Genomic DNA, 26,903 nt, shown 5'->3' on the forward strand with positions numbered 1-26,903 from the left:
GCAGCTGTAGAAAGAGATGCAGGCCCACTGCTCCGATGAGTCTGGTGATTGGATGGAGAGGGGAAAACACAGTTGGCTTTTGGGATTACTTCTGTGCTGGAGCAGAGTGTTTGATGAACTCTCTTCTGCTTGAGAGAAATCTAAGTGAAAATGACTGTAAGCACTGCAGATTAATGTGACGGACGAGAAGTGGCTTAGCAGAGACAGCAGTGTAATTTCAAAGAAGATGACTGTGCCTGTCTAGTCCCTTACAGTACACAGAGTGCATGTGTGAGCTGTGCTTTCACTACGACTGCAAGTATGTGCTACCTGGGGTGTGCAGCGTGCGGCGATGCAGGGAGCACCGCCCGGACCTTCCAGGGGAATTGAGCTGCTGTCCATCTCAGAAATAGGAAATCTAACTGAGGAGAAGCCCCAGCCAGAAAGATGCAGCGATCTGCTGAACTGTCAGTGTTTAAAGGCACGGAGGCTAGAAGAGGGTGTGTTCGTCTTCAGAAGCAGAAGTCTCTAACCAATCTCACGCTCATCAGTGAAGGGGAGAAGAGGCGATACTCATACAGGGAGAACTGGTTTGGAAACGCCTCCAAGTCCAGCCAGAGTTACCAGCAGCGGGATGCAGGAGCTGGGTGCAGAGGCTCCCTGTCCAAGGCATTCTCCCAGTCAGTGCACTCTCTGTGCCACTCCAGTTTCACCACACCCCAGGCATTTCAGGGGATACCACCTGCTGGAAGCAGGACATCCAGGAGGTCAGGAGACCGGTGTACAGGTGAAGGCTTTCAGATTGACAATGAGGAGAGCAAAAACTCCGATGATGAAAATGGATCCTGCACATCCCATTTCCCCAGCAGGACCTGGGCAGAGGAGGAGGAGGAAGGGTGCTTGCGTGAAGGGACTGCTCATCTGGATGAAGATGTCATAATAACAATGCTGGGTGACCTAGAACAGGTCCTTTATACTGATATTTTAGGTAAGTTAACTTTGGCTTGTCATCAGGAAGGGCAGGAGGAGACCCAAGTGTTAGCACATATCTGTGCAGAGCAGATTTTTGATCTTGACAGTGATTTCCCAAGACAGAACTGGGCTTATTTGCAGTAGTATGCAAAAATAGGGTCTAGACATTTCTTCTTTGTTTGCTTATTACTATGACCTCCTAAGACTGTGTGAAATGAAGACAAATGTCTGAATTGCTTTTGATGGGTGCAGGGGCAGCAATAGCCTGTGAATAACTGAACACAGTTTGCTTAGCTTTTTGAAAAATAAGGTGAAATTTTTAAGTGTTATTAGTTTATTGTTAAATAATCTTATTTTAATGACTTTTTTTTCTCATTAATTTGAAAGTGATATCTTGAATCCAGTTTTGGGTGGGACAAAACATGTCTCAGCCTTCCTATAAACTGTCACTCCAGTATTTCTTTCCCGTTCTCTAGCCCTCCTGCAGATAACTGCACCCCTACATGTGGAATTGTGAGTGCCAGGATTTCAGCTTAGCTTAAATAGCCAGTTTTGTTATATCTGTGCATGCCAGTGAGTATTTGAAGTCCACAGCCATAGGTGCTTCAAAGGATTCTGTGTTACTGGCTTTACGTTTCATCTCTCAGCCCTTTATAAGAGTGCTCAAAGTGTTCATTTCCAAAGCTTTGTTCTGCAGCCAGTTAAATGGTTTAAGTAGCTGCTTGCTTTTCGAAGGTTATATGCCATGTGTCCAGCCTGGAGCTTCCTGCTGGTAGATATGTTAGCCCTGATTGTGTTTAAACATTAAGGACAAAATTTTTGCTGTGTATGTAGTGTAAAAACTGACATCTCAAAACAAGAAAGAAACAAGAATTCTCTTTGTATGCATATCTTTTATTATTAGATTATACCAGTAGGATAAAAGGGCTTCTGCTAGAGATCCTTGCTAGCACAGGAGACTGAGCTCTAACCTGCCTCTGCTCCTCTTCAGCTGTTTGTCACTGAAAAATCTCTGCTCTCTTGTAAGCCTCAGTTTACCCACTTGCAGAGTAAAACTGGTACTTTCCTTTCTGAATGGAGTTAATATCTAATAGTGGACAATTCTCTGGGGAAATATTTATTATTTGTAAATCCTTTTATGCAAATCAGACAATTGATGGAATTCTTACTGTCCCATTTGCTTTGAGCTGTGATTACATGTGCAGAAGAACAGAAATTATTACGAACAGTATTATTGAATGTGAAATTATGGGTGAGCTTCAGATGTGAATGTAAAAGTCTGACCTGGGTATCTAGTGGTTTCTGTAAAATGTGTATTTTGATTTCCTGTGAATATATCTCACACAGTGGAAGAAATCAGTGTGTTTTTCAAAAATTTACTGCGGGAATAATGATTCACTGTTTATAGGCAAAAATCTGAGGACGATCTTTTGGAATATTTATGTTTAATATAAATGGTGAAGCTACAGATGATTGGAGCAAATGGCCTTTCTTGTAAGAGGAACAGAATTTTGACAGAAAGTTTCAGGTTACCCTGGTTTTAGTCTTACTCTAGTCTTCCCATGTGTGAAACAGAATGTTTTTTTCTTAGTGTACAAACCAGAATCACTTGAGATAACAAGACAGGAAGCTTTCCTGATATGTTAGGTCCCACAAATATGCCCAGAATCTATGATGGCTGTGAGCCATATAAGAAACAAGGTGCCCAAAGGAGTCTGGGATCCTTTTGAACCCAATCCTGATGCAATAAGCACCATAGTGTCTCCCCTAGCAGGTGTAGCTAGTTTTCAGAAAAATAAACATGGCCCTGTGGCCCTCTTTACAGAAGAAGGCTTGATGTGGATGGGGAGTCAGTGCTCTCATGAAAACGTAGGATCTTGTATTCACTACAGAAAATTTCTTCACTGTCATGTTCAACTCTATACTTTATGACTTGTTCATCCATGGTACAGCAGGATTTCAGTGATATGGCCTTTAGAGAATGATGAAAAGAGAAAAGATCAATTCCTTTTAAAGCACTCTAACAGTTAGTGTGAGAATTTTTAAAATAGTACTATGTAGTCTTTAATATAACGGGACTTCAGTTTTCACTTTTTTTTTTTTAGTTAAAACTGGTGGAAATGTTTTTAAGTTATCCTCTGTGTCATTAAGAGATCAAAAGAGATTAGATCTCAAGCTTTTTACCTCTGTAGGTTAGAATAACGCCAATTTTATGGTATAATTTGTCTGAAAGTGAAGTATTCTCCACTGGGAAAATATACTTTGGCAGCTTGCCATATATGTACCTTTTTATTTAATGTATTGCAATTGTACCTCAAGGCTTTGTTATGCCATTTACTGTGCAATACATATTAAAAAAGACAGTTGCTGTCATTTTTGCTGCAAGAATTTGCAATGTTAACATACAGCAAAGGACAACTGACAAGGATAAACAAGGAAGGAAAAGGGCAAGGTCACTGTAAAATAGGAATTGTATTCAGTTCCTCAAATAAATATAAAGTATTGCTTTGCCTTCAGTTCTGCCCGCATAGACCCCTGAATTTGTTTTTCTATGTAAATAGAAAATTTTCTTATACCAACAAGCTACTCTTTCACCTCTGTTTCAAGGCAGGGCAGGTAACATTTCCTGGATCTTCCCTATATTGGTATTATGGCAGGAATATAATGTGCTCCTGGAAGTCAATTTTAATGCATTTGGCAGAGCAGGGAAGGCAAAGGGCAGTGACAGTGAGGAGCTGAGTGCACCACAGACCACTGGCTGGAGGCAGGCATGGACAGTGTGCCTGGAAATTGTCTAGGCTTTAAAAAGCAGTCTCAGTCTAACGAGATCTAAATATCTTCAGCTTAGCCTGGCCATGAGCCCTTTTGCCTTGCAGGAATCTCCAGGGTGGTACAGAAACTTCTGCAAAGAGCTGTTGGGATCCATGAGTACATTGGTTGCCAGTGCTTTATCAAACACATCTAGCTTGAAACACAGAAACAGCTGTAATTTCAGTGACTGCAAACATTTGCTTCTTGCAAGGCACTACTTGTAAAAATGTACACAGGTAGTTTATTTTATGGAACTGAATATTGTGAACAGACATTGGGGTGTGGCTTGAGAAGAGAGAGTTTGGCAGCAGTGCAGGGCCTGTATCCCCACTTCTTGTTTCCATCCTGTCCAGGTGTTGTTCCCACTTTCAGTTTCATGGTGCTAAACCAGAGGTTTACAGACATTAGCATCATTAAAGCTCTGAAGAATTTTTTGTGAGTGATAAAAGAGGCAAACATAACTTCCCAAAGGACTGCTTGGCTGCAACAAATAGGACAGAAGACACAACCAGGGCAGAATAGATGGGAAAACCTCAAAGTGGCATTGCTGTGAAAGATGGTTTGACATTAAGCCACAACTGCAGGTTATGTTAACTAGTTCAATGCATCATTTGCCTATTGAGGAAGAAATAAAGCTTATATGGAATATATATAAAATAATTTATTTCCATTTAATGTCAGGAGTTGAGATTTTTCTTAACAGCCTGCAGAGTGTTTGGGAAATAGGGCCTGACTGCAGAAGTTCTGTGATGTATGAAGTGAAATTTGTAATTGATAGAGTCAAAAAGGAATTATTTGCATTTCAAGTTCAGCATTTTACATGTAAGTCTAATACTGATGCTTGCCAGCCTTCTTACAAGCAACAGATACAGGACATGATCAGAAGTAGAACATTAGCCTTGAACAAATTTTAGATTTTTGTCACAGAATTTCTTTTGAAATTATCTTATTTTTCAAAAGTAAAATTAACTTCCTTGATCTATGAATTTGGTAGAAAACCTGCATTTCTGTTTCTTTGTGTACGATCACTAGAAGATTCTTTGAGGTTTATGTTTCTCTTTTGTAACGTATCACATATAACTTCTCTCCTTTTTAAAATTTATTTTTAATTGTACAAAGTAAACATTGTTCAGAATGCCCCAGGTGAAGTTCTGAAAGCTTCATTATCTGAGATATGAAACTAGGTTTTCACAATGGATCCTGAAGGCTGTTGAAACCTGCAATTGTATGAATGATGCATGTACTTCCAGTGTTCAGATTTGTATCCCAAGAAGCATATTTTATTTTATCCCATATGAAGAATAATGTCTCTCTTTAGGAATGTACTACAGTCCAGGAAAGATGCTTTATTAAGAAGTACCTGGATGTTAAGTGAATACTGAAGAGTTGTTCTAAGAGTCAAACCAGTTTTTTCGAGACATGGGTTTACTGTGGCTTTTTCTCATACTGAGTTATGTAAAATGTCAAGGACTAAAAAGGGACTTTATAATGTATCAAGTGGTCCGGGGCTGCATCATGCCTTGATTACAGAGGGTAAACATCCCAACACTGTAAATCAGAGTTTCATTAATAGATTTAGGCCTTAACAGGGATATTTTGGTGGTTTTCTTTACATATCACATGTTATTTATAAGTATATATGTGTTTTATTAATGAAAGGACGAATTTTTATTTTTTAAAAGATTAAAGGGAAAGCCCTGTTTACAATTGTGTGTGTTCTCAGCTGTGGATAGACGTGTGCACTTTATTCAACCTTTTAAACTCAGGTGCTAAAGAGTGTGCTGGTTTTACTGTTTGCTTCCAGGGGAAGACCCTGAGACAAGAAGAATGAGAACTGTCAAGAATATTGCAGACCTGAGACAGAATTTGGAAGAAACCATGTCCAGCCTTAGAGGGACCCAGATAAGCCACAGGTACACTGGTTTTGTGTAGACTACTAAAAATATGGACCATGGGAGAGTATTACTGGTTACTGAATGAATGAGAGACTTGCAAGGGAAAATTAGCTATGACACTAAACTGCCTTAGCAACTTGCATGAGATTTTAATATATTATACTGTCAAAGTGTCTTATACAATCAAAGATGGTTATTGTTTCATACACATTCACCTAGAAGCTGATAAAATTTGTTTTAGGTAATTTTATAAGTAGATGTTGGGGATGAGATCAAATGCAAGGAAAAATATAAACGTAAAAAATAAATGTCAGCAATGGGAAAAGGACACACTGGTGTATTGCTATAGTTTTGAGCTCTCCAGGTGTTGTTTTTTTCCTCTCCATCTCTTTTCTTCCCACATGAGCTCCCTTTTATTTTTGTTACAGATAAACCACCGCCTTCTGATTGGTCCCTAGGGTTTCTGCTAATTTTGTAACACACAAAACATGTCTCAAGCATTCCATGCATGTGATTATTTTCAGTCACACTAAGTCACACACTAGTATGTTGGATTTTCCACCAAAATGGTTTTCCCACAGCACCTTCAATCACATGCACAGATTAGCAAAGCCTCTAGGGTCAGTATTCTCCTGTTCTAATCTTGGTTGAGGTACCAGGTGTTTGGCACCTTTCTCACAAGTAGAGGTTCTAGAATCATGGAATCATAAAATCGTTTAGGTTGGAAAAGACCTATAAGATCACCAAGTCTAACCATTAGCCCAGCACTGCCAAGTCCACCAATAAACCCTGTCCTGAAGTGCCACATCTCCAAGTCTCGTAGATTCTTCCAGTAATGGTCATTCCACCTCTTTGCTGGACAGCCTGTTCCAGTACTTGATGACCCTATCCATGAAGAAACTTTTCCTCTTCTCTAATCCAAACCTCCCCTGTCACAACTTGAGGCCATTTCCTCTTGTCCTATCACTTGTTAACCCCCATCTGACTGCCACCTCCTTTCAGGTAGTTGTAGACAGTGATAAGGTCTCCCCTGAGCCTCCTTTTCTTCAGGCCACTCCCTCAGCCACTCCTCTTCAGAGCTTCACCAGCTCTGTTGCCCTTCTCTGTACATTCTCTAACCCCTCAGTGTCTTTCTTGTACTGAGGAGCCCAGAACCAGACACAGGATTTGAGGTGTGGCCTCACCAGTGCCAAGTACAGGGGGACAATCCCTGCCCTGGTCCTGGTGGCCACACTATTGCTGATCCAGGCCAGGATGCCTTTGGCCTTGTGGCCACCTGGGCACACGCTGGCTCATGTTCAGCCACTGTCACCAGCATCCCCAGATCCTTTATCCCTTGGGCAGTTTCCAGTCACTCTGTCCCCAGTGTGTAGCACTGCAGGGGTTGTTGTGACCCAAGAGCAGGACCCTGCACTTGGCCTTATTGAACCTCACACAACTGGCCTCAGCCTATTGATCCAGCCTGTCCAGGTCCCTCTGAACAGCCTTTCTACTCTCAAGCAGCTCAACACTCTTGCCCAACTTTCAATGGTAAAGTGACTGAGGGGACACTCTATCCTCCCCCATCCAGATAATTCATAAAGATATTAAACAGGACTGGCCTCAGTACTGAGGGCATATACAAGCACATGTGCATATAGTGACAGCACGCACACACAGAGAATTTTTAAAAGCCAATATACTTTCTTCCAGTCTTCACTTTTCTTGATTTCTCAGGAACATAGAATGCACAGTTCACTGACTTCTCCATTCTGTTTGGCAGCACATTGGAGACAACTTTTGACAGCACTGTGACAACTGAGGTGAACGGGAGAAGCATACCGAGCTTATCCAGCCGATCGACCCCTGTGACTTGGAGGCTGGGGCAGGCCAGTCCCCGGCTGCAGGCAGGAGATGCTCCATCCTTGGGTGCTGGTTACCCTCGCAGCAGTGCAGGTCGCTTCATACACACAGACCCTTCTCGATTCATGTACACCACCCCGCTGCGCCGAGCAGCTGTTTCTCGCCTTGGAAATATCTCACAGATTGACATGAGTGAGAAGGGAAGTGCTGATTTGGACATATCATCTGAAGCTGATGTTGGTGGCTACATGAGTGATGGAGACATTCTTGGGAAAAGCCTGAGGACTGATGACATCAACAGTGGGTAAGCATCACATTTTCCCCATTTGAATTAATGCATGATTGGTAGGAATAGAAGGAATTTTTTTTAAATTTTGGCGCACAAGTAGAACCTGCATTATAGTTGCAATATTTAAATATATATACATATAAAAGACAAACCTATAATCTGTAATCTGCCACTGGTACTCTCAGCTGCCTTCATATTCTGTTCTTCTCCTTTAACATCAAAATGACTTTGCTGTGAACTTTGAGTTCCAATATTACTTACTGGAAATCTTTTGGTTGTCCTATGATATCATTTTGAATTGCTTTCCCTGGAATGAGTCTTCTTTTGGTGTTTTTATGTTTTGAGTTGGTAGGTATGGCATTGGATGCAGCTGATGAAAAACAGTTATTGGCAGAACTTTCTCTGTTTCCACTTCAGATATTTTCTGGCATAGTTGTTGTAATATGCCTTTATCGTAGATTTTCAACGCATTTAAGCAGCAGCAATATCTTTTCATAAAAGACTAGACCAGTTACTCTCTTAGTATATCCAGGAGGAAGAATCACAGATTTTATTTTTGTTCGCTCAATCAATTGGGGTACTGCAATTTGAGGTACTGCATTCCCTGTGTTTCAAATTCAACAATTCTTATATCAGTCAAGGAGCAGAAGTTCACACAGACCTGTGTATGTTAGAACTCCTAGAACATCATTTAAAAATAACAGCCACATTACAATTTTACTCATACATAAATTACTATTCAGTGCTGCTGTTGGCATCTCAAGGCTGCTTCCTGACTGGTGTAACGCTATGTTGAATAGAAGTTCTGTAGAGTTCCTGGTCATGTCACACCACACTGCTTCACTCACTCTATAATTTTAGAATTCTTGCTGTCAATCTAATCTCTTATTTTAAAGTATTACTATGATTAGAGAACAGTGGGTGATGAAATTGAGTATGATACATTCCTAAAGGCAAATCTAAGTCTGTGATCAAAACTCTCTCTAGAGTAGAGTCTCATGTCAAGCAGCACCCAAAGATAGATCTCTAGAGAAAGCATCATTTGAAAGAAAGCATATTCCTGTATCTCCCTGGTCTGCTTTTTCAGTGATCTGTTTATGGAGCGCTGCTGACAACATTGTCCACAACACATCATTAATGACTGTAAAGTAGGATGCCATATTTATATGTGCTAGAAAAGAGACAATATGTATGGAAAATATGATACTTTAATGTCTGAGGACCTCTTATCATAAAGGAGATATTAATGCTGCCTTTGACAGATGCATGGTTTTATTCAAAATTTTTTTAAAGGTAATCCTTTGCAGTGCCTCATGAGTTGTATTAATTAGTTTATCACATTAAAGGGTGAATATAGTCATCTTATGTGACTCTTCTTTGCATCTGTAATAAGGGTAACTCAATAGATAGTAAGTTGCTTTGTGCTCAGTTAACATTTTAGGTGCAGTAAATGTTAAAAACAAGTTGATAAGCTCTGAAATTTCAGGATTCACTGAGGCATGTAAACTCTTATCTCCTCTATGCCTCTTCCATTATCAGTTTAATTACTTCAAACACTTGGGGGAAAAAATGCAGCAGTAATTAGAAATTAGTGCTAGGAAGGCCTGTTGCACTTGTTAAGTCTCTCCTTACTTATACAGAAAAGAATATGCATATAGTCTCAATTGCATTCAAGCCATAGCTAAATTTAATATGTAGTTCTAGAGCTGTGGAATCTACTGGATAATTCAAGGCTAGCTAAATAATCTGCCAAAAAATCTGAATTTTGCCTTTAACAAAAAGATTAATATAGTATGTAAATGTGACTGTTAATTTACCTTTGAAAACAAATGTGAAGTTAACTTCTCCAAAGTCCAGATACCAAGGCTTCAGAAATATTTTGCCAAACTGACAGGCAAATCTTACCCATGCATTAGATGCCTCAGAGTTCTGTTGAAAAATCATCAAAGGAACCCTTTGTGTTTTAACGCGTTTGAGGTTGCCTTGATCCATATTGCCACCCAGGGCATGATACCTTCTCAAACTGGGACGACCACACAGGGCTCCATTTCTGCAGCTTTGCTCTCAAAGCCTGCATCTGTTCAGCCACCCCAAACCACATGGATAGAGGCAGGTGCTCCCAGACTGCTGTATTGGCCCTCAGGTCTCTGTCACAGATGATTTCAATTAAATCTGCTCCCAGAAGGAGCCACAGGAGAGAGGGCTAATGGTTTGTGCCTGGGATTGTGTGTAGTTACTGAAGTAAATGTTTGTGTGCTTGCACACATGCTTAGACTGAAAGGTAGGCTTGTGTGGCACCATTTCATGGCTCAAGGAGAGCTTGTGTTAAAGATTGAATTGTGAGTAAACTCTGGGAGATCACTTTAGCTGTCAAGCTAATGTTGGGACTACACCTATTTCAGTAAGTCTGGATTTTATTTTGAGTAGGTTCAAGGAGGTGCAGAATTGTTTCTTTCTGAATATGTATGCTTCTATATTCAGTGCTGTACATGTGCATGGTCCTTCACAAATTTATGCTAACTTTGTTGGTATATTGAAGTTATCAGAAAATACAAAAGGGAAACAGAAAGAATAAGAGTCTAAGAGGGAAGACAGTTTAACAGAAAGTTCGTTGGGAATATTGGGAACATAATGGAGAGGGTAAGACAGGCTCCACTATAAGTGCCAAGACCCCTCAGATAGACAACCAAGCTGTAGGTAGACATTCCAGAAATTATTGCTGGTACTTTTCATTCAGAAACTTCTAGTGGCTCTGTAGTGAATAAACAGCACTATGCTGATTGTTTCATTCATTCAACATTCATTGTAATGTAATGAAGTGGTGAGAATTAAGTAAAAGGAACACACATTAAAAATATTCTTAAATATCATTGTAAGATATTCAGTGGATATCTCTTCCATATCTGAATAATTGAATCTCAAAAGGGACTATCAAATTGGGTTCCTAATCCTTTTCCCATTTGGGCAAATGCTGCCTTTTTTGTTTGTTTGCTTGTTTTTGTTTTGGGTTTTGTTTTGGTTTTTTTTTTTAATTTTTTTTAGCTGGAGTGATGTTTTCTGCACCTGTGATGCTATGTTTTGGCTAAACCACTGTATTTAAAATGTCTTTGAAAATACTTGAGGGCTTCAGACTAAAAATATTTCAGCAAAAGAGGTTGGCCTGTAAGCCATCACAGAAAAAAGCAAATGATCCCAGAAAACAGGCAGGCAGATACCCAGTCTCCCTGTGCTGGGCACATAAAGTGGGAGTATTTAGCATAAGTCTTCCATCTCATAAGGCAACTTTTACCTTAAACATTTGAATTTCACAGACCATTAACTTTAGAGTGAAACACGTTGCCAGATGGCTGCATTTCCCACTGATTGACCACAAATTTATTTTCAGGTACATGACAGATGGAGGACTCAACCTATATACAAGAAGTCTCAACCGAATACCAGACCTTGCTGCCTCTCGAGACGTCATCCAGAGAGGAGTTCATGATGTGACTGTGGATGCTGACAGGTAACAGTGCTTTGCTAAGTAAAAACCTACCAGCTCTATAAATATTTTGTATCCTTCATACTTGCTAAAATACCACATAAGGAATAGGAAGGAAGCTGCTGAGGCTGCGAGATTTCTGGGCACCCAAAATAGCCAATACCACAATGAGTGGGGGGAAAAAAAGCAAATTTCTCACATGGGAAGGAGACTCAGAAAGAACTTTTTGTTATAGATGTAAGAGAAAATATCGAGAAGCCCAGGCCTTATTTGCAATCTTAGACTTCTGAAATGGGACATGTTTTTTACAGGTTGCCTTATCAGTTGATGAGCAAAGGAAAAAGAGACATGGTCTCTAGGCAGCAGACAGCTTGTGTGTACCTGGTGACATGGTTCAAAACAGGCATTTGGATTTGACTGGAACTAGAACTGTGGTCTTGTCCACCTGTTCTGCCCTTTGCAGGTATCTGCCCTATGCAAGAAGGCAGTGCTGGCAAGTAGTGAGAAGTGAAAATGGGGGTTCTATTCCATTGTTTGTACAGTGTGAAAAAACAAACAACTCCATCCTGTCCTTATATATGAGTGTGAGCATAAAAACATGCTCCCACTAGTGTGTCTGTTTCTTTTCATTAAGCTTAGAGTAGATTCATATTGGTGGCTTGTATCCTCATCTGAGAAATAATAATTCATAAACCAGCCTTTGCAGAACTTGGAGCTGTCAGCTCTGAGGTTTTGGTTGGACCATCATAGAGATAAGGAACAGCTGTGAAATTTGGCAGTCTAAAATGTTATGGGGTCAATTGGAGTGCCCTCATTTTAAAATCAAGTTTCTTTTAGGAAAAAAGAAAGTATTGAATCACAAAGGGGAAAAAGGTTCATGGAGTGGTTCTGGTTTTATAAACCTGGCAAAATAGTTGAAGAAGTTCTAGGATATTTAGGTATGGTATAATTTTTACTTTTCACATTTTCTATTGAAAATATGCCTGTGATGTAAGTCAGGAGGAGTCTGCAATGGTCAAAGAGTGCAAGCAGTGCGTCAGGATAAAGGACATAATTTTCATCTAGGAAACCAGTTACTTTCAAAAGAAGGTTGCTTTAGCTGACATCAGAGCATTTATCGACCTTGCAGAAAAAGCTTATTTTAGACAGAAATTCAAATGAACACGGATAGGTTCTTTGGAATGCAAGAATTGACACGATGCAAAGACTAAAGAAAGTGCACAGTAGGCGTTTAAGAAAATAATTTGGATAGAACTCAGGCAACAACTCAGTAACAGAAGGAGAAAATGAGAAATGAGATGTGGGCAGGAGGGACTTTTGTGGAGCTCTGTATGTGAGAACAGGAACCTTATGCTCAAAGTGAGAGAGAGGGTGGAAAATTTAGAGGCTGGCAGTCATGTAATTAGAGAATGTAACCAGTGCCCACGTTTTCGTATGTCTCTCTTCTTTCTCTTGGGAGTGAAGTTATTAGAGCTCTTCCCACCATTCAATATTCACACCCAGGTTTCAAACCACACAGATTTCCCCGGGGAAGAAAAAAAATAAAGAAGTCCAAAATAAGCATCCAGTGTTTGAGGAATACTAAGAAAAAGTAAAAAAAACTTTATTTGTCTTGATGTAGATATTTGTTCTGTACAGTGTGCATGTACATACGTATTTTTCTGAGTCTATCATCTACAAATATGAAGTAGAACTTACTTCAAGTGACTGCTTTCCCTTATACAAAGGAAGAAAACTGAGTTCCTATGTTCTTCTAGACCCTCTAAATGAGGTTTCATGGAACATACTATGTTAATATTTAATTAAAAGGTTTGTCATAATGCACAGGCATGAGCTATTTAAATTATGGCTACTCGTACAATACTGGCATTTGATGACCTTTCAATACTTTAATTTTACAAACCTAATCATTCTTCATGGAAATAGAGTGGAGGTTTTTTGATGTGCGAGTGTATGTTATTCCTTGAAAAAGCAAAAGTTGTTTAGCAAGTGTGAAATGTAAATATTTTTATGAGTTCTGATGATAATAAAACACATGCTTACCAAAACTGGTTGCAAAAAAGCCTATGGTAGAAAATAATTATTTATGATGATCTTCAAGAATGTGTGCCACATTTATGATGTGAAATCGGGGAAAGATAACTATAGAAATTGCTGAGATTTTGGCAGGGAAAGTTTCATCCTTCACAACAGTATTGGTACCTAAGATTTCATCTGATCTCACATAACCTTGTACAATCTTTTTGTCCACCCCAGAAAAAAAATAATTGGGCTTGTGTGCAGCTTCAAGATATGCCTTGCCACTGGGATGATGAATTGTGAAAGAGGATCATTCTTCTCACTGTCATCCCTGTAGATATGTGAAGGACATGCATTTCCTCTGTGGTATCATTACTGTAAACCTTTTTCATAATTGGCATGATCTGCCCTTGTCTTTCTGTTGTAAAGGACTCTGCTGGCATCTCTTTTCAGGCAGAAAATAAATGATATGCTGCAAATATCTGATTTACATTAGCAAGTGGGAGAGAAGATTTGGTATTTTGTCCATTACTAGAGGCAGCAACATTTGCTGACAACAATCCTATGTTCGTGAAAACTCAACCTGGTTTTTCTCTGACAACTGAAGTTGTAGCTTCTGCTTGTATTTTAAAACTTTTTCTCTTTGTGAGCTGGAAGCACAATATTCTTTAGAGATGTGGGCTGATATCTCTAAGGGTAATGCCATTTCTGGTAAATTTATACATTCAGACTGATTCTTGTTTCCTGGATCATGTAAAAGGACAAGCAGGTCCCCAGTGTGATGACACTAAATTGTCTCAGATAGCACCTGTATCTCCATGTCTTGCCAAAAAGCAAAGGATTGAAGGATATCTGTGTTGGAAGCCTAGACCAAGAGAGCTCATCCCCATAACATTAAATTGCTCCTTGAGCAACTTCATAAAGTTAAATTCATGAAGTCAACATATGCCAAGGCTTGAATGTTGCTTGCATCCTGCTCTATAAAGCACATTGGTGCAGAAAGTAGTACAGCAAACTTCCTTATTCTGGGAAAGAATTGTAACACTGAAACGACAGTGGCAGCATCAGATGTCAACAGTTGTTTCCTCGGGTGTTGTTTTTTGGGAGGTTTTTTGCAGGTTTTGGGGGTTTTTTTTGTTGTTGTTTTTTGGGTTTTTTTAGTTGACATTTTATTTTTTTTTTTTTAATAAATGCCTATTCCTTCCAATTTACCTTGCCTCATTTACCATAAGGAATTAATCAGAGAGGAAGATGCATTTTCTGCATCAGATATAACATGGGATGTGGCTAAGAGAGTTCTCAGTGGTATTACATTTCATTTATTGTCCTGTCTACTTCCTCTAAGCTCTAGCATTTGCCTCCTGGTACTTATAGAGGGAGTATTTGAGGAACATTCTTGGAGTTCAAAGTCTTTTTCAAAGTAAGATGAGCCAAAAGAGATTAGATACAAGCACACAAAATGAATTATGTTCTTCAGAAGAATAAGGTTTTTTGCAATGTAAGTTGTAATGTTTCCAAAGCACCCTGTGATGTTCTTGAAAACTGTTAAGGAAGTTTAAAGTAACCCTATTAGAAGGGAATACAGCTCCACAGAGTTCAAACATTACTCTTCCAGTCCCTATACCAGCAGAATTTAATGCAGTGTGTCATAAGCCACAGTTTTCTTCCCATTCAATAGTCAACATAGGTTGTACAACCACTTTCCCCTTGACATCCCTTGAATGAAATATTCTTTCTTTTTCACCTTATCTTTGGATGAAACCCAAAGCTTTAAAGTTTATGCTGTTTACTGTGCTTCTATCATGACTTACTTCAGCTACTTTGCTGTTGCATTGAATCTGAGCCCCTGTAGTACACAGTTCTTATGCATAAGGACTCTCCCAAATGCTTCCACCATCTGCCACATGTGCAGAAGATTTGGCAGTTATCTCAGACTAGCTCAGGCTGGCCTGTTTGTTCTCAGCCAAACCATAATCACGATTATACATTATTAATTATAATAAAATAATTCCAGATTTTTCCTGTAGTTTATTAGCTAACTTCCTGCGTGAAGGACTATAAGTCCTCTTCTGGTGTTTGTCTGAGTAGATGAGCCTTGAGTTGGAATACTGTGCTTTTGAAAAAGGAACTTTTCCACAGTTCAATAGGCATTGAACTAGGAGCTCTGTTTCATAGGGTTGGTTGTATCAGAAAAGGCTGAGACATCGTGAACAGTAACTTGAAATCCAAATAGAATACAAGCTTGTTCTCATATTATACAGATCTAGAAGCAGATTAAAATTTCTGCTGGCATTTGGAATTTACCCCATTGGGATGCTGCTGAATGGATGGGGCATACTTTACATTTTGCCTTTCTATCCAGGTGATTCTGTGTGATGTGTTTCATCACTGTACTAATACTGTGTTTCTGCTATGTGTCTCTGCAGTTCGTTATTGATGTGACCATTTTTCTTCCAAGTTGCAGCTATGACTTGTTCAGTCTGTTGCAGAGTAGGATTTACTATGGATAAAGGAAATGTATAGGCCACGGTATTGAACTACTCATTGTGTGCACACATTCAGCCCTCTACCCTTTCCTTTATCTGCCAACATTTCAGGTCTCTCCAACACTGGGTACTTGTGTCTATGGCAATAAATACAAATATCCATCCCACAGATATGAAATAATAAATAATAAAACACAGAAACAGATATATCTTCCTCTTGCTGTCTAAGGCTTTCTTGGGTAAAACTGAGTTTTGCTGTAAAACTTCACTGTGTGGGAGCTTCCAATGTCTTTGCATCTAGCTTCACCACTCAGTGTGCCTGTAACTGTTACTCTGTTCACAATCTAAAAAAGTCATTGTAGGCCTTAAATTCAGCATGGTTCATATAGTTGTGTGATCTGCTATCAGTTTTCAGATGTGTGATTCAGATTCAGTGGTTGTAATTTGATAGTATTAGTAAGTTCTTAAGATCTTGGAAAAATTTTAAATACCTATACCTCACTGTTTTTGCAGTTACTATTCAAATACATATAGAATCCGTAATTATAGAATATCTGTTGTGAAGCAATTTAAATTTTAAAGTGTTTTTACTATTATTGTTCTCTTCTATACTTTTAATCTTCTCTAATTTCTTTTCACAGCTGTTGCTGTTAACATTTCCCACCATTTACTTTTTTATTATTCTCAAATGATCCTGCATTTTCATAGTCTCTGGTGTAAATCTTTCCTCATCTTGGCATCTGCTAGGCTATCAAGAAAGTTACTAGTTAGAAGTATCTATTTCAATCTGTATCTTGGCTTTTATTGTTTCTGGAAAGTATGGATGCTGAATTTAAGTACCTAAAGAATAAATGTGTGTATCCATGCATGAAGGGCAGAATAATTGTGTCAAAGGGAGCACTTCTGGAGTTTTGGCTCATTTTGTTAAGTACTCAGAATTCTTTGAGGATGAATTCCTTATTTTTTAAAGCATAATGAAAAATAAATTTTCTGTAATATAATTTTGTACGGCATTATTAATTTAGAAAAAATGTTATTTGAATTAGTATGATTTGTTTCTGGTCATGCTTTCAAAAGTCAGGATTTGGACAACGTAAAATAGGCAAAGCAACTGGACTTTGATCTAATTTTGTGAGGTTCACCCTTCCTTACTTGGTCTAAGCATCTACTGTAATTGCCCATAGAACCACAAACCATAACATGGAAATATTTACCAGCTGTGTGGTTTTAGGTTCAGATACTATATTAATATTAGTGACATAAACTGTATTGTTAGCATGCTGGCATTAATATGTTAAGCTGTCATGATCCTGCAACGTCATGTCTGCAGACACTTTTTTTGCACCTAACTTACATAAGAAAATCACACTCAGAAAAGGCAAATGTCAATGGCAGATGTTTACCTTAAAACAAGACCAGGCTGCAAATGACAAATTAAGTTTTCTGTTTTTAACGTTTTTATTAAGTGGAAGAAAGAGGGACAACTAGTTTCCATTTAGATTAAAAAGGAATTATTAGAAATAAGTACTTAAACTTTTGCAGGAATACAAGACAAGTGCATTCTCATGCAATGCTAAATGAGCTGAGCATACAGTTTGCTGTAGGTTCATTGAACCAAAGGCTGGCTCTTTACAGATGACATTTATAATATTCTCATAAATGTACTTTTAAAAAGTGGATGATGTGGAGCTAGGTATTAATGACATGCACTCTGTTAGCACTTCTGCTTACTTCAAAATTTGGTTTAATGCTTTAAAATTATTTGAAGTGAGGCATGACTTTATCTTTTATTAACAGATTTCTAGTACTGCAGGCAAAATGTAGATGGTATATTTTGATTACAATCTAGTTCTGAAGAGAGTATCAATGTATTTAATAAAAGCTTTCCAAGACTCAGCTTACAGTTTCAGCAGCAGCAACATTTTGGTCCACCACTGTATTTCATTGTTGCCAGCAAAGACTACTGTGCTGCCTCTTTGTCATAGAATAAAACATGGGTAGTGTGATTTTAATCATTAAGCAAACTACTCCAGGCTCAAATATAAAATTCAGGAACTTGAATCTTCCACGTGATACCTACTTGAGTCCTGAAGTCAAGAAACAAATTAATTTCTTTAAAATGTCTTGATTCATTTGATGGCTGGAGGAAACAATTATTGTCATTTTATTCTCCTGCATGGCTATTTTTTTAAAAACCATATTGAAATTTGTAATAGAATAGCTGCAATCGATATTACAGTTCTAACATTAACAAGCACCCAGTATTTTAGACAGAAGCCTTAAAAACTGGATATAAAAATACGGATTTTTATGATTTATTATTGGAGATAAAGCCTCTCATGATTGCTAAGCTGTCTTTTGTTCTAAATTGCCTGAGATACTTCTTTCTTAGTTAAGTCATTTTTTAAAGAACTGTTTTTATAACAGATGCATTCCAGACTGAGGTAGTTGCATGCTAGTCAAATGAAATATGTAAATTATAAGAACATTCCAATTAACCTTTTCATGGAAATAAATTAATTTGTAACACTGTAAAAATCCTTTGCCTTGGATTTATAAGTTTACTTCAAATAAAATAAGAATTTGACAACTTCAGCAGACTTCTAGAACAATGAGAAATAGAATGAGAATAGAAATGGAGAGCCCCATCATGATGGACTTTTTACATTCATGAGATGTCATGAGAAAGAGGTTAAATGAACAGCTGTTGTGTACACCTGCACTTGCTTCTAGTTGACAGGTGGAAAAAACAGTTAAGTAAAAGGAAGAATAAATTTAAGTCAAACTAAACATCTAAAGTGTGAGTGCACTTTTCTGCTCAGGCTGTAGGGCTGCTTACAGTGAACAAGAGGAAAATTGAAAGGTTTTTACTCTTTGCTTTGCAATGTGCTGCTCTTGGAGCAAAACAGTGCTAGTCTGTCCTGGGCCTCCAGGAAAGCAGTGATGCTCATTTTGGAATTGAAATTGCATTGCAATGTATCTTTATCATTAGTGGTTAAAGATAGCTGGAATCCAGATGAAAACTGGTCATGGGTTATCTATGTTTAAATAAAATTAAAGGGAGGATGTCTCTAAAGCTGTGCAGGTTAAAAAACATGGAAGCCTTTTATTTTCCTTGACAGAGAAGTAGACTTTGAACACTGTAGGCTGGCTAAAGATTGTGTTCAAAGAGGGAGAGCATGAAGGGAAAGCTGGGAATACCACGTGGCTGACGACCTGCCTGCCAGTGCTTAGAATACCCTGCCTGCTGCAGAGCACAGCGTGTGTTAACCTTATCTTTTGGGGGAAAAATGTCCCTCCATTTGTTTATACTAGCATTTTATTCATAAATCTTAACAATGTCACCTCTGAGTCTTCTTTTGATGGAGAGAGAAAAAGACAAGCCTCCCTCATCAATCTGTTCTCCAAGTTCTGTTGTGGAGGTTTCCTGCCCCTCCTGAGCCCCGTGTGACAACTTCAGCTCCACACAGGGACATGTCTGGTGCAGCAATAGGCTCACAGTTTGTTTTCTTTTGAAGTTACAGCACTAATCTCATCTGTATCTAATTGTTAAAATATTAAGTCTTCAAAGATTTCCTTTGTAAACAAAAGACTGTCATAACAATTTAAGCAGGATCAGATGTGTAAATTTAAATAGTGGAACCCTCAATGAATTCTACAGAAGTTTTTTTGCAAAAGGATACAATATACTTATAATTCAAATCTGCTTAGTGGACTGAATAATCTAAAATAATCTAAAATACATTATTTGAAGGAGATTTTAAAACTAGATTTACCTAATTAAATTTACCGTAATAAATAAACTTTTGATCTCTTACCTATGTGCATTAGCTTTAATTTCTGATGTGCTAAATTTTCCTTTTTATTCATTTTGAATGCATTACACTCTAGTATGTTTCATACTGCAGTATAGAATATAAAATGGCTGCTAACCCTATCAAGTGCTGTGAATGTAAATTCATAATAGCAAAAATTGCTTTACTGCAGTTTAAATACATGTGCAATGTTGGAAATAATTGCATTGCCCTGGAAAGTACAATAACTGTTAGAATAGGTGTTTGTCATTCCTCAAAGTATTTTATCTATTTGTATTTATCTATATTGATATAAGCTAATGTCTTTTATGTTTAAATACCCAAGAGTTTTTGATCAGACACAAGGTATACTGATTTAAAAGTGGGTATTTCAAATGGATAGGATTTCAACCCGTTTCTGGGAAAAAAACCTACAGAGTCAGAAAACACTAAGTTATGTATTCCATGTCTTCTGAGAGTTTATCAGTGAACAGATTCATACTGATAGCCAAAACATAAAAGCAGATTTTTTTTTTTTAATTCAAACTAGAAATGCACACACAATTTCAATAATATTGTGAACATTGGGTACAAGATATGAAGAATAAAAGTACTTTATTTATTTTATATCAAACCTAATCTTTCTCTAAGAAAGATATTTATTTACTGATTTAAATACTAAAGTAGATGAAATTTAATAATGATCTGCATCTAGGGTGATGGGAGGATGTGCAATGCTTTCTAAGAAGCCAGAGATCAGTAAAGGTGTATAATCTTCATGACTCCCGAACCACTATCTGGAAGCCCTTATCTCTATTGACTGTACTAGGAACACGGCTGGACATCTAGCTTTTGGCTTGTATTAAGATGAAGCATGATGGTTTTGAAGAATTAAAAAAAAAAGGCTATTATTTTTTCTTTTAAATAAAATAAATTCTAGTGGAGCATTGCAGTGAAGGGACAGCCTGTCACTCAGAGATAATTTCTTCCACTAAAGAGCTATCTTTCAAGGGTTTTTAGAATGATTTCCCTAAAATGGAGTCTTTCTCTGTACAAAAAAGTTATTGAAAGAGAAATCAGCATGTTTTTTTAAGGCTGAAGAATTATTATTTTTTCTCTTTGAATTAAAATTATTCCCCTTCATGAAAAGAGTTGACTTGGTGTGCCACTTATGACCCAAGCCTTCTGATGCATAGTAAATAACTGAATTTGTTGTCTTTTACAACTCTTTTTCCTTTGTTCAGTACAGAAAGAAATGTATGATCCCTTTGTTTGTACATCTTTCTTTCTAATCAATTAAATTAATGATACCAGCCATACTCTTGGAAATGGAATAATATCACGTGGATAAGCTCAATGCAAAATCATGTAGGAAAAATAATTTTATGTATTAAAAATAATAAATAGATGTTGACAACAATAATTTAGAGTCTTCCATATAAATTTTGAAACTTAATATCCTAACGATTTTCAACAGCTTTCCCTCAGCAGCTTATTTTCGATAAAATCATTCGTGTATTTTCTTTTGAAATGCATCTATTGGATTGGAAATGTTGGAAACTTTAACACAACTGGCTTGTGTGTGCATGTGTCATTACAGCAAGCCACTGAAGTGTTGAGTAGTGGTGAGTGAGCCCCAGTAACTCTGAATCAATTTCTGCAGCTTTCCAGTGTGGACAGTAAGAGCAGCCTACACCACAGAAAATTTATGAAAGATGGTTTATTAATTTTGGATTGGTGCCTTGGTGGTGTTTTGTCAGATTCTTGGACTTACAGCAGCTATTTGTCCAAGTCAGCACAAAGGCAATAAATACTGAAGGTGGCTGGTCAGCAATGCCACATATAATTTTGGTCCTCAGTCTGTAGTGGGTTTGACTAATGATTATTGAGGAAACCATAACTATTTCCTTGAGAAGAGCTCCTTTCCTTTACTAGCCATGACTGCTACAAGGGAGAACTGAATAACGTGGTATTTGCTGTCTTAAAGCTGCAAGGAAATTCTCCTATTTCTGCTACCAGATTCTGAAAAACCACCTTCTTGTGTTTGAGTGGCAGCTTTGTGGGTTTTGTTCCTTGTATTTCAGTTGCATACTGCAAGGAGAAGCTGGGATAAAAGCCTGAGATAAATCCTAAGACTAATCCAACTTAAGTATCTCATACCTGGTTTTATAGGATTTTTAGTTGAAAACCTGAGCTGGGTTATCAAGAAATAAGTACTGTCTAAAAAGGAATAATAGGAAAATTTTGGCAAAATAAATAAGAATATTTTTATTAAAAAAATAAGAATTGTAAATAACCTAATAATTTCAGGATGGCTTGCACTATGGAGGTTGAAAAACTATAAATAAAAATAGATTTTAGAAGACAGTGTTAAATATTTACATGTTTACTATTCATGTTTTAGGTAAGCAGAAATGCTCCTGAGTCAACTTTAGTAAACTGGATCTTTTCCAGTTAATTGTCTTCTATTTCACTTTTGAATGTTTTTCCAAAATATTGTTTGCAGAAGTGTGCCATAATGTAGAAATTATGCCAAACGTGTTGTCAGGTCTTTCTGAATGGTACATGATTAGATTCAAGAGCTGAATGCTTAAGCTGTAGATTTAGTAAATTACATTCTCTTTTCATTTGACCCTGGAGAATTTCAAGAGAAATTTGTGCATTAATGTACTTGTCATAGAAAACTATATCTATTCAAGGAAACTCAGTTTGACATGAATGTTACTCTTCTTCCCTGTCTTTTTCTATTTCTGTTAGGAAAATAAACCCCATTATGTTGAACAGCTATGATTTTAGAAGATGTGGAACAGTCTGGTGAGAATATTGTGGGTCTCTAATGTATTTAAACGGCCCAACTTTCATTATATATATTTTACTACTCAGTCCCAGTGAAAAAAAAAATGAAAAAGTTCCTACACTTCCTCTCCAGTGCACTCCCTACATGCAATCCTGTATTTGCCATTCAGACCTTCCCAAAAATGTTTTATTATCACACTCGAAATACCCTTCAGAGATTGCCAAAATGATTTAGTACGTTCCTGAGCAGTTCTTCAAGATGAGAATATGTTAAAAGGACATTCAGAAAGTGACCTGCTGGCTGGGATAGACCAGGAGCAGGAAGCTTCCAGAGGCAGCAGGGAAGGGCTTTCATCATGAAGAAGATGCAAACTGTGTTACTTATTATGTATCAAACCGAATTATCATACATCTCCTAACACCTCAAGGTCTTCTAAAGAGACTGCTGAAACTGTGCATAAAGGATATCAAAGGGTGCTGAGGAGACTGCTGTTCTCAGCTGTGTTTGCAGCATGACAAGCACAGTGTGTGTGCCTGTGTGGCTGCCCTTCTGCTCTGGTTAGAATGCCAGCAACATCCTTAGTTAGTATCCCTGCAATATCGTTATTCAACTCAGCTGGGATGTTCTCAAATTATTTTATAGGCTGTTGACTAAAAAAAAAAAATCAAGTATTTATTTTGTGTTTGGCTTTAGCACGGATGCTTTGACTTCTTTTAGAGAAACATGATTGGCCTTTTGTTGCAGAGGAAGTTGGCCAGGTGCAGAGAGAGCCCTAAGCATCCCTGAAATCTGCTGGTGGTTCACAGGGGCTAAGAGTAGTGGTGGTGGTGGGGATCCCTAAGCTTCATCAGCACTTGCCAGTTGTAGCAAAATGATCACTGAAGAACCCTTTGTGATGCTCTCAATTACAAAAAACATTTCATTAATTGCCAGCTATCCCCAGATTGCCTCCAGGCCACGTCTGGATTTTCACATCAATATATTCTGTATGCAGTTCGGACGGAACAGGGAATTTAAGCTGCAGTAGCTGAATATGTAAAACTCAAATAAAGTACATGAGGAGGGCTATTAAATGTCGATAAATCACTGCTTATTGTGTCAGAAATGGAAAAACATTTATCACAACAGTACTTGAGTGATATCCTATAGTGACAAAAAAATTACTGGTAGTTTTCCTTCGTGCTACAGTTTCAAAGTTCTTTGATTCATATTTAGCTCCAGTTTGTAATAATGGCTGTGTGTCAGTACCATCAGGACTTTGTGCAAGCCCTGGGAATCAGCCGACTTCATATTCTAATCAGAGTAAGATCTCACAAAGCTAATATCAGAGGCTCTATAAAAATGTGTGGCAGCAACAGTTTTTAAGAAAAATTACATAACTGAAGGTGTGCTGTGTAACAAGTTGCAGTCTCGATACGTCAATTCACTTTAATACTCAGGATGCTTTAATTTTCCCTTAGTTAAACAAGGGAAAGACTTTTCTGGTTTCCCAGTATATTTTCGTTTGTGTTGTCAGAGAGAAAAATAATTTTTTGGACAAGTACATATAGAATCATTCATGCATTTCCTGAAAGCTAGTATTATGATGTTTCTCTATGAAGCTCTTACATCTGCTATTTTTCAGTAAATTCCAAGAGAAATCTTAGAATTTATTTTTTTTAATTGTCCCCAGTAAAGCAAGGATTTCTTAAGAAAAACTTTCAGCAGAGTTTTAACTTTTTCTTGTTGGAGATGGATTTTTAAAAATAAGTAGCTACCTCAGTTATTTCTGAGTCACTGCTAATTTAAAGTTATACCTCCTCCTTTAATGGGTTTCTCTTCCTAGTGCTAGTTTTTCTTCTGATATTTTTATAAAAGCCTTCTATATTCCCTTTTGGGTAGCATTACTTCACGATGCTTCTCTGGTGTTATCTCTTGCCTGCAAGACTTGTCTGAAGCCATATTACTAATTGGTTTCCTCCCCATTTTTCTTTTACAATAAAGGACTTTTTTAACCTTCAAACTTTTAACTCACTTTGGTCATTTCTTTTTCCTAGCAGTTTTCCTTTTGAAGCAGTATTGAATGCCATTATACCTCCTGGGGTGTCTTTTAAGTTTGACCAGCTTTCCTGTATTCCCGTAGCTGTGGTCTTTGGGTTGGGAGTTTTTTCACATTTCCAGCTACTTTCATGCTTATACTCAACATCTGTTGGTTTGGTTCGCTTGTTTGTTTCACCAAAGAAAAATATAACAAGCTCTTTCCTCTAGTTGCACCTTTCTAGAATAGACTATAATTCAAAATAGACTCTGATTCTCCATTTTAATAGGTATTTGATTCTATTAGTTACTCAGCAATTAGCTATAGGCCTTTCCGTAGTGATCCCCTCTTTTAAATTTATTGCCACAGTGTTTTTGATGGTAAGATTGTAGCTCACCAATGGGTCCATTCTGAAATTTCACTATTTTTTCTGTCCTTTTCTGTCACTGCAGTAAATATGAGAAACTATTTTTGCTGTTCAGTTACATTTATAAAGATGATTGCCATTTGTTTTCCGGATTGGTTTTGTGGTCTCAGATTTTTTTGCAGTGTACCAATTTTCAATAGCTCTGTCCTCTTCCAGATTATCTTTCATTCTCTTCTAACATCAGAGTAAACTTGAGTGAAAGACATTGGTTGGACTTTGGAAGAGAGGAACAGTAATCAGGAATGAGAAAGAACTGCAAAAGGCTGTTGTCAGTATTCAATTTGGAAAAAAATTCTTTGATGTACTGCTGCTATGTGGAGCATTCAAAGAATTATTTCAGCTTTGCAAAGTGATGGTAACCAACATGGCAGCCAAGAAGTTTGGAGTGTGAGAGGAGGACAAAGTTTCCCAAGATGGCAGAGACTTGATTAACTGCAACAGATTTTAAATGTTTTTGCTGTCTGAAGCTATATTTTTATTTTATCTGTCACCTGCTAGCCTGCTTTCCAACTTGAATATTGCACGTATAAATGTAGGAAGTGGGGAATGTATTTAATTGCAATGGGGAGCTTTTAAGTAGGGATTTTTCCCCTATATATTGAAGCCATTTATGGCCACCTTCCATTTTTGTTAGTGACTCACCTCTGAAACTAAGTTGTCTAACTTGGAGTAATTAATAGGCAAAAAGTGATCTGCTATATCACTGCTATGTCTTCCTCAAGATTTCTAGCTCATAAGGGGTTTTTTTAAATTTATTTTGGTTTGGGCTTATGGTTGTTATTTTCATGTGTGTGCACAGCCAAGCAGTAGGCCTGCTTTTTTTGTCTTTTCTGGCTTTAAGTCAAGATGACATTTATGGGAGATGAGAGAGCTTCAGGATGCTGGGGTGAGATCCTGGGTGATTGGCTGCCTTTTGGCAGTGATTTACTAAAGCAGCTTGCCTTATCTCCCTGAGTGTGAGCCTGGTACATTTACTGCTATAAAGACAGATAGCCAGAGGTCCAATTACCTACTCAGCAAAAGTTTGTTGTGTCACAGACAGTCATTCAAGTCCTAAGCCTAAGAGTTACTTAATTTTTAATATGAAACATTGATAAGTTCCCACTAAGCTGTGGAAGCAATCAGCCATTTTGGATGCATATTGCCATTTGTATAATTTAAATGCAAAGTCTGTTTTGCTTTCTCAGACAAAATAACATATGTTTTATAGAATTTTTGAAAAAGGATGAATATGCTCTGGGTTTCAGCCAGACTCTTTGTATTGTGTGCAGGTGCTTTGGGACTTTAATAATTAGAGGATCTAATAAAAGAATCAGAGGATAAGCCAGGAAAATTACTACAACATGGGTTCTCTTTGCCATTGCAAAACCCAATCTTTTCTGTTTCACCTAATACAAAATTGGAAACTTGCAGGTGTATTTCAGCCCAAACTTACAGCAAACATATTGAGGAAATCATTAAATCGTTATTAAGTAGACTCTATTTCAAGCTGCCTAGATTTAATTGCTTTACCTTGAAAAATAAACAACAAAATCCCAAACCAAATATTAAGCTATAATTGAACAGGCAAGCAGAGCAAAGGTCTGAAGTTCCTGGGTTAATTCTATGTCACTTATTGTTTTTAAATTGTCATAGTACAGTAAATCTACATGGACTGTATCCCTAGACTCATTGGAGAAGTGAGTATGCTTTTTTGTTGTAGGCAGCTTTTCAGAAGGCAAAATTGTGACTTTTTTCTTTATCGTGCCCACCCCTATGTCACACAAGATTTGAACAAACTCCAAGTGTTGCTTTTCTGTTCTGCAGAAAACCCATCACTGCAAATTGCCAATCAGCACATTATATTTATATCATCATATCTATGCCTACCTGTGTCCTGCCTGCAGGTGCTTGTCCAAGTGGTGTGAGAATGTCCTCGTGGTACACACCCATGAGTCAGTGTCTCTGTGTGTATGTACAGTGAGGGATCAGGTTCTGAGTAGAGGAAGAAATGATGTTCACAAGCTGTGCTGCCTCTTCATGCTGTCACCATCTGTGCTGGCTCTTTGCCCAAAGCGTGTTGGCTTTGAATATCACCCTGAAAATGGATAGGTG

The 26,903-nt window shown here is 37.7% G+C and overlaps 1 protein-coding gene across 9 annotated transcripts in view; it reads left to right on the top strand.

Annotated features, from left to right (window-relative positions):
* Positions 1–26,903, top strand: part of NAV3 (neuron navigator 3) — a 510,531-nt gene that overhangs the window by 397,303 nt on the left and 86,325 nt on the right. For 7 of the 9 annotated variants that reach the window (XM_088164978.1, XM_088164973.1, XM_088164974.1 and 4 more), the window contains 3 exons: positions 5,567–5,675; positions 7,420–7,803; positions 11,174–11,293. In XM_088164978.1, coding sequence (XP_088021104.1) covers positions 5,567–5,675; positions 7,420–7,803; positions 11,174–11,293 — 613 coding nt within the window. Of the gene's footprint in view, positions 1–93; positions 968–5,566; positions 5,676–7,419; positions 7,804–11,173; positions 11,294–26,903 lie in introns of those variants that run through there. The other 2 variants (XM_088164981.1, XM_088164982.1) reach the window with 1 other exon arrangement.

This window comes from Sturnus vulgaris, chromosome 5 (assembly GCF_052056855.1).
Source record: "Sturnus vulgaris isolate bStuVul1 chromosome 5, bStuVul1.hap1, whole genome shotgun sequence".
In the NCBI taxonomy this organism is placed as follows: Eukaryota; Metazoa; Chordata; class Aves; order Passeriformes; family Sturnidae; genus Sturnus; species Sturnus vulgaris.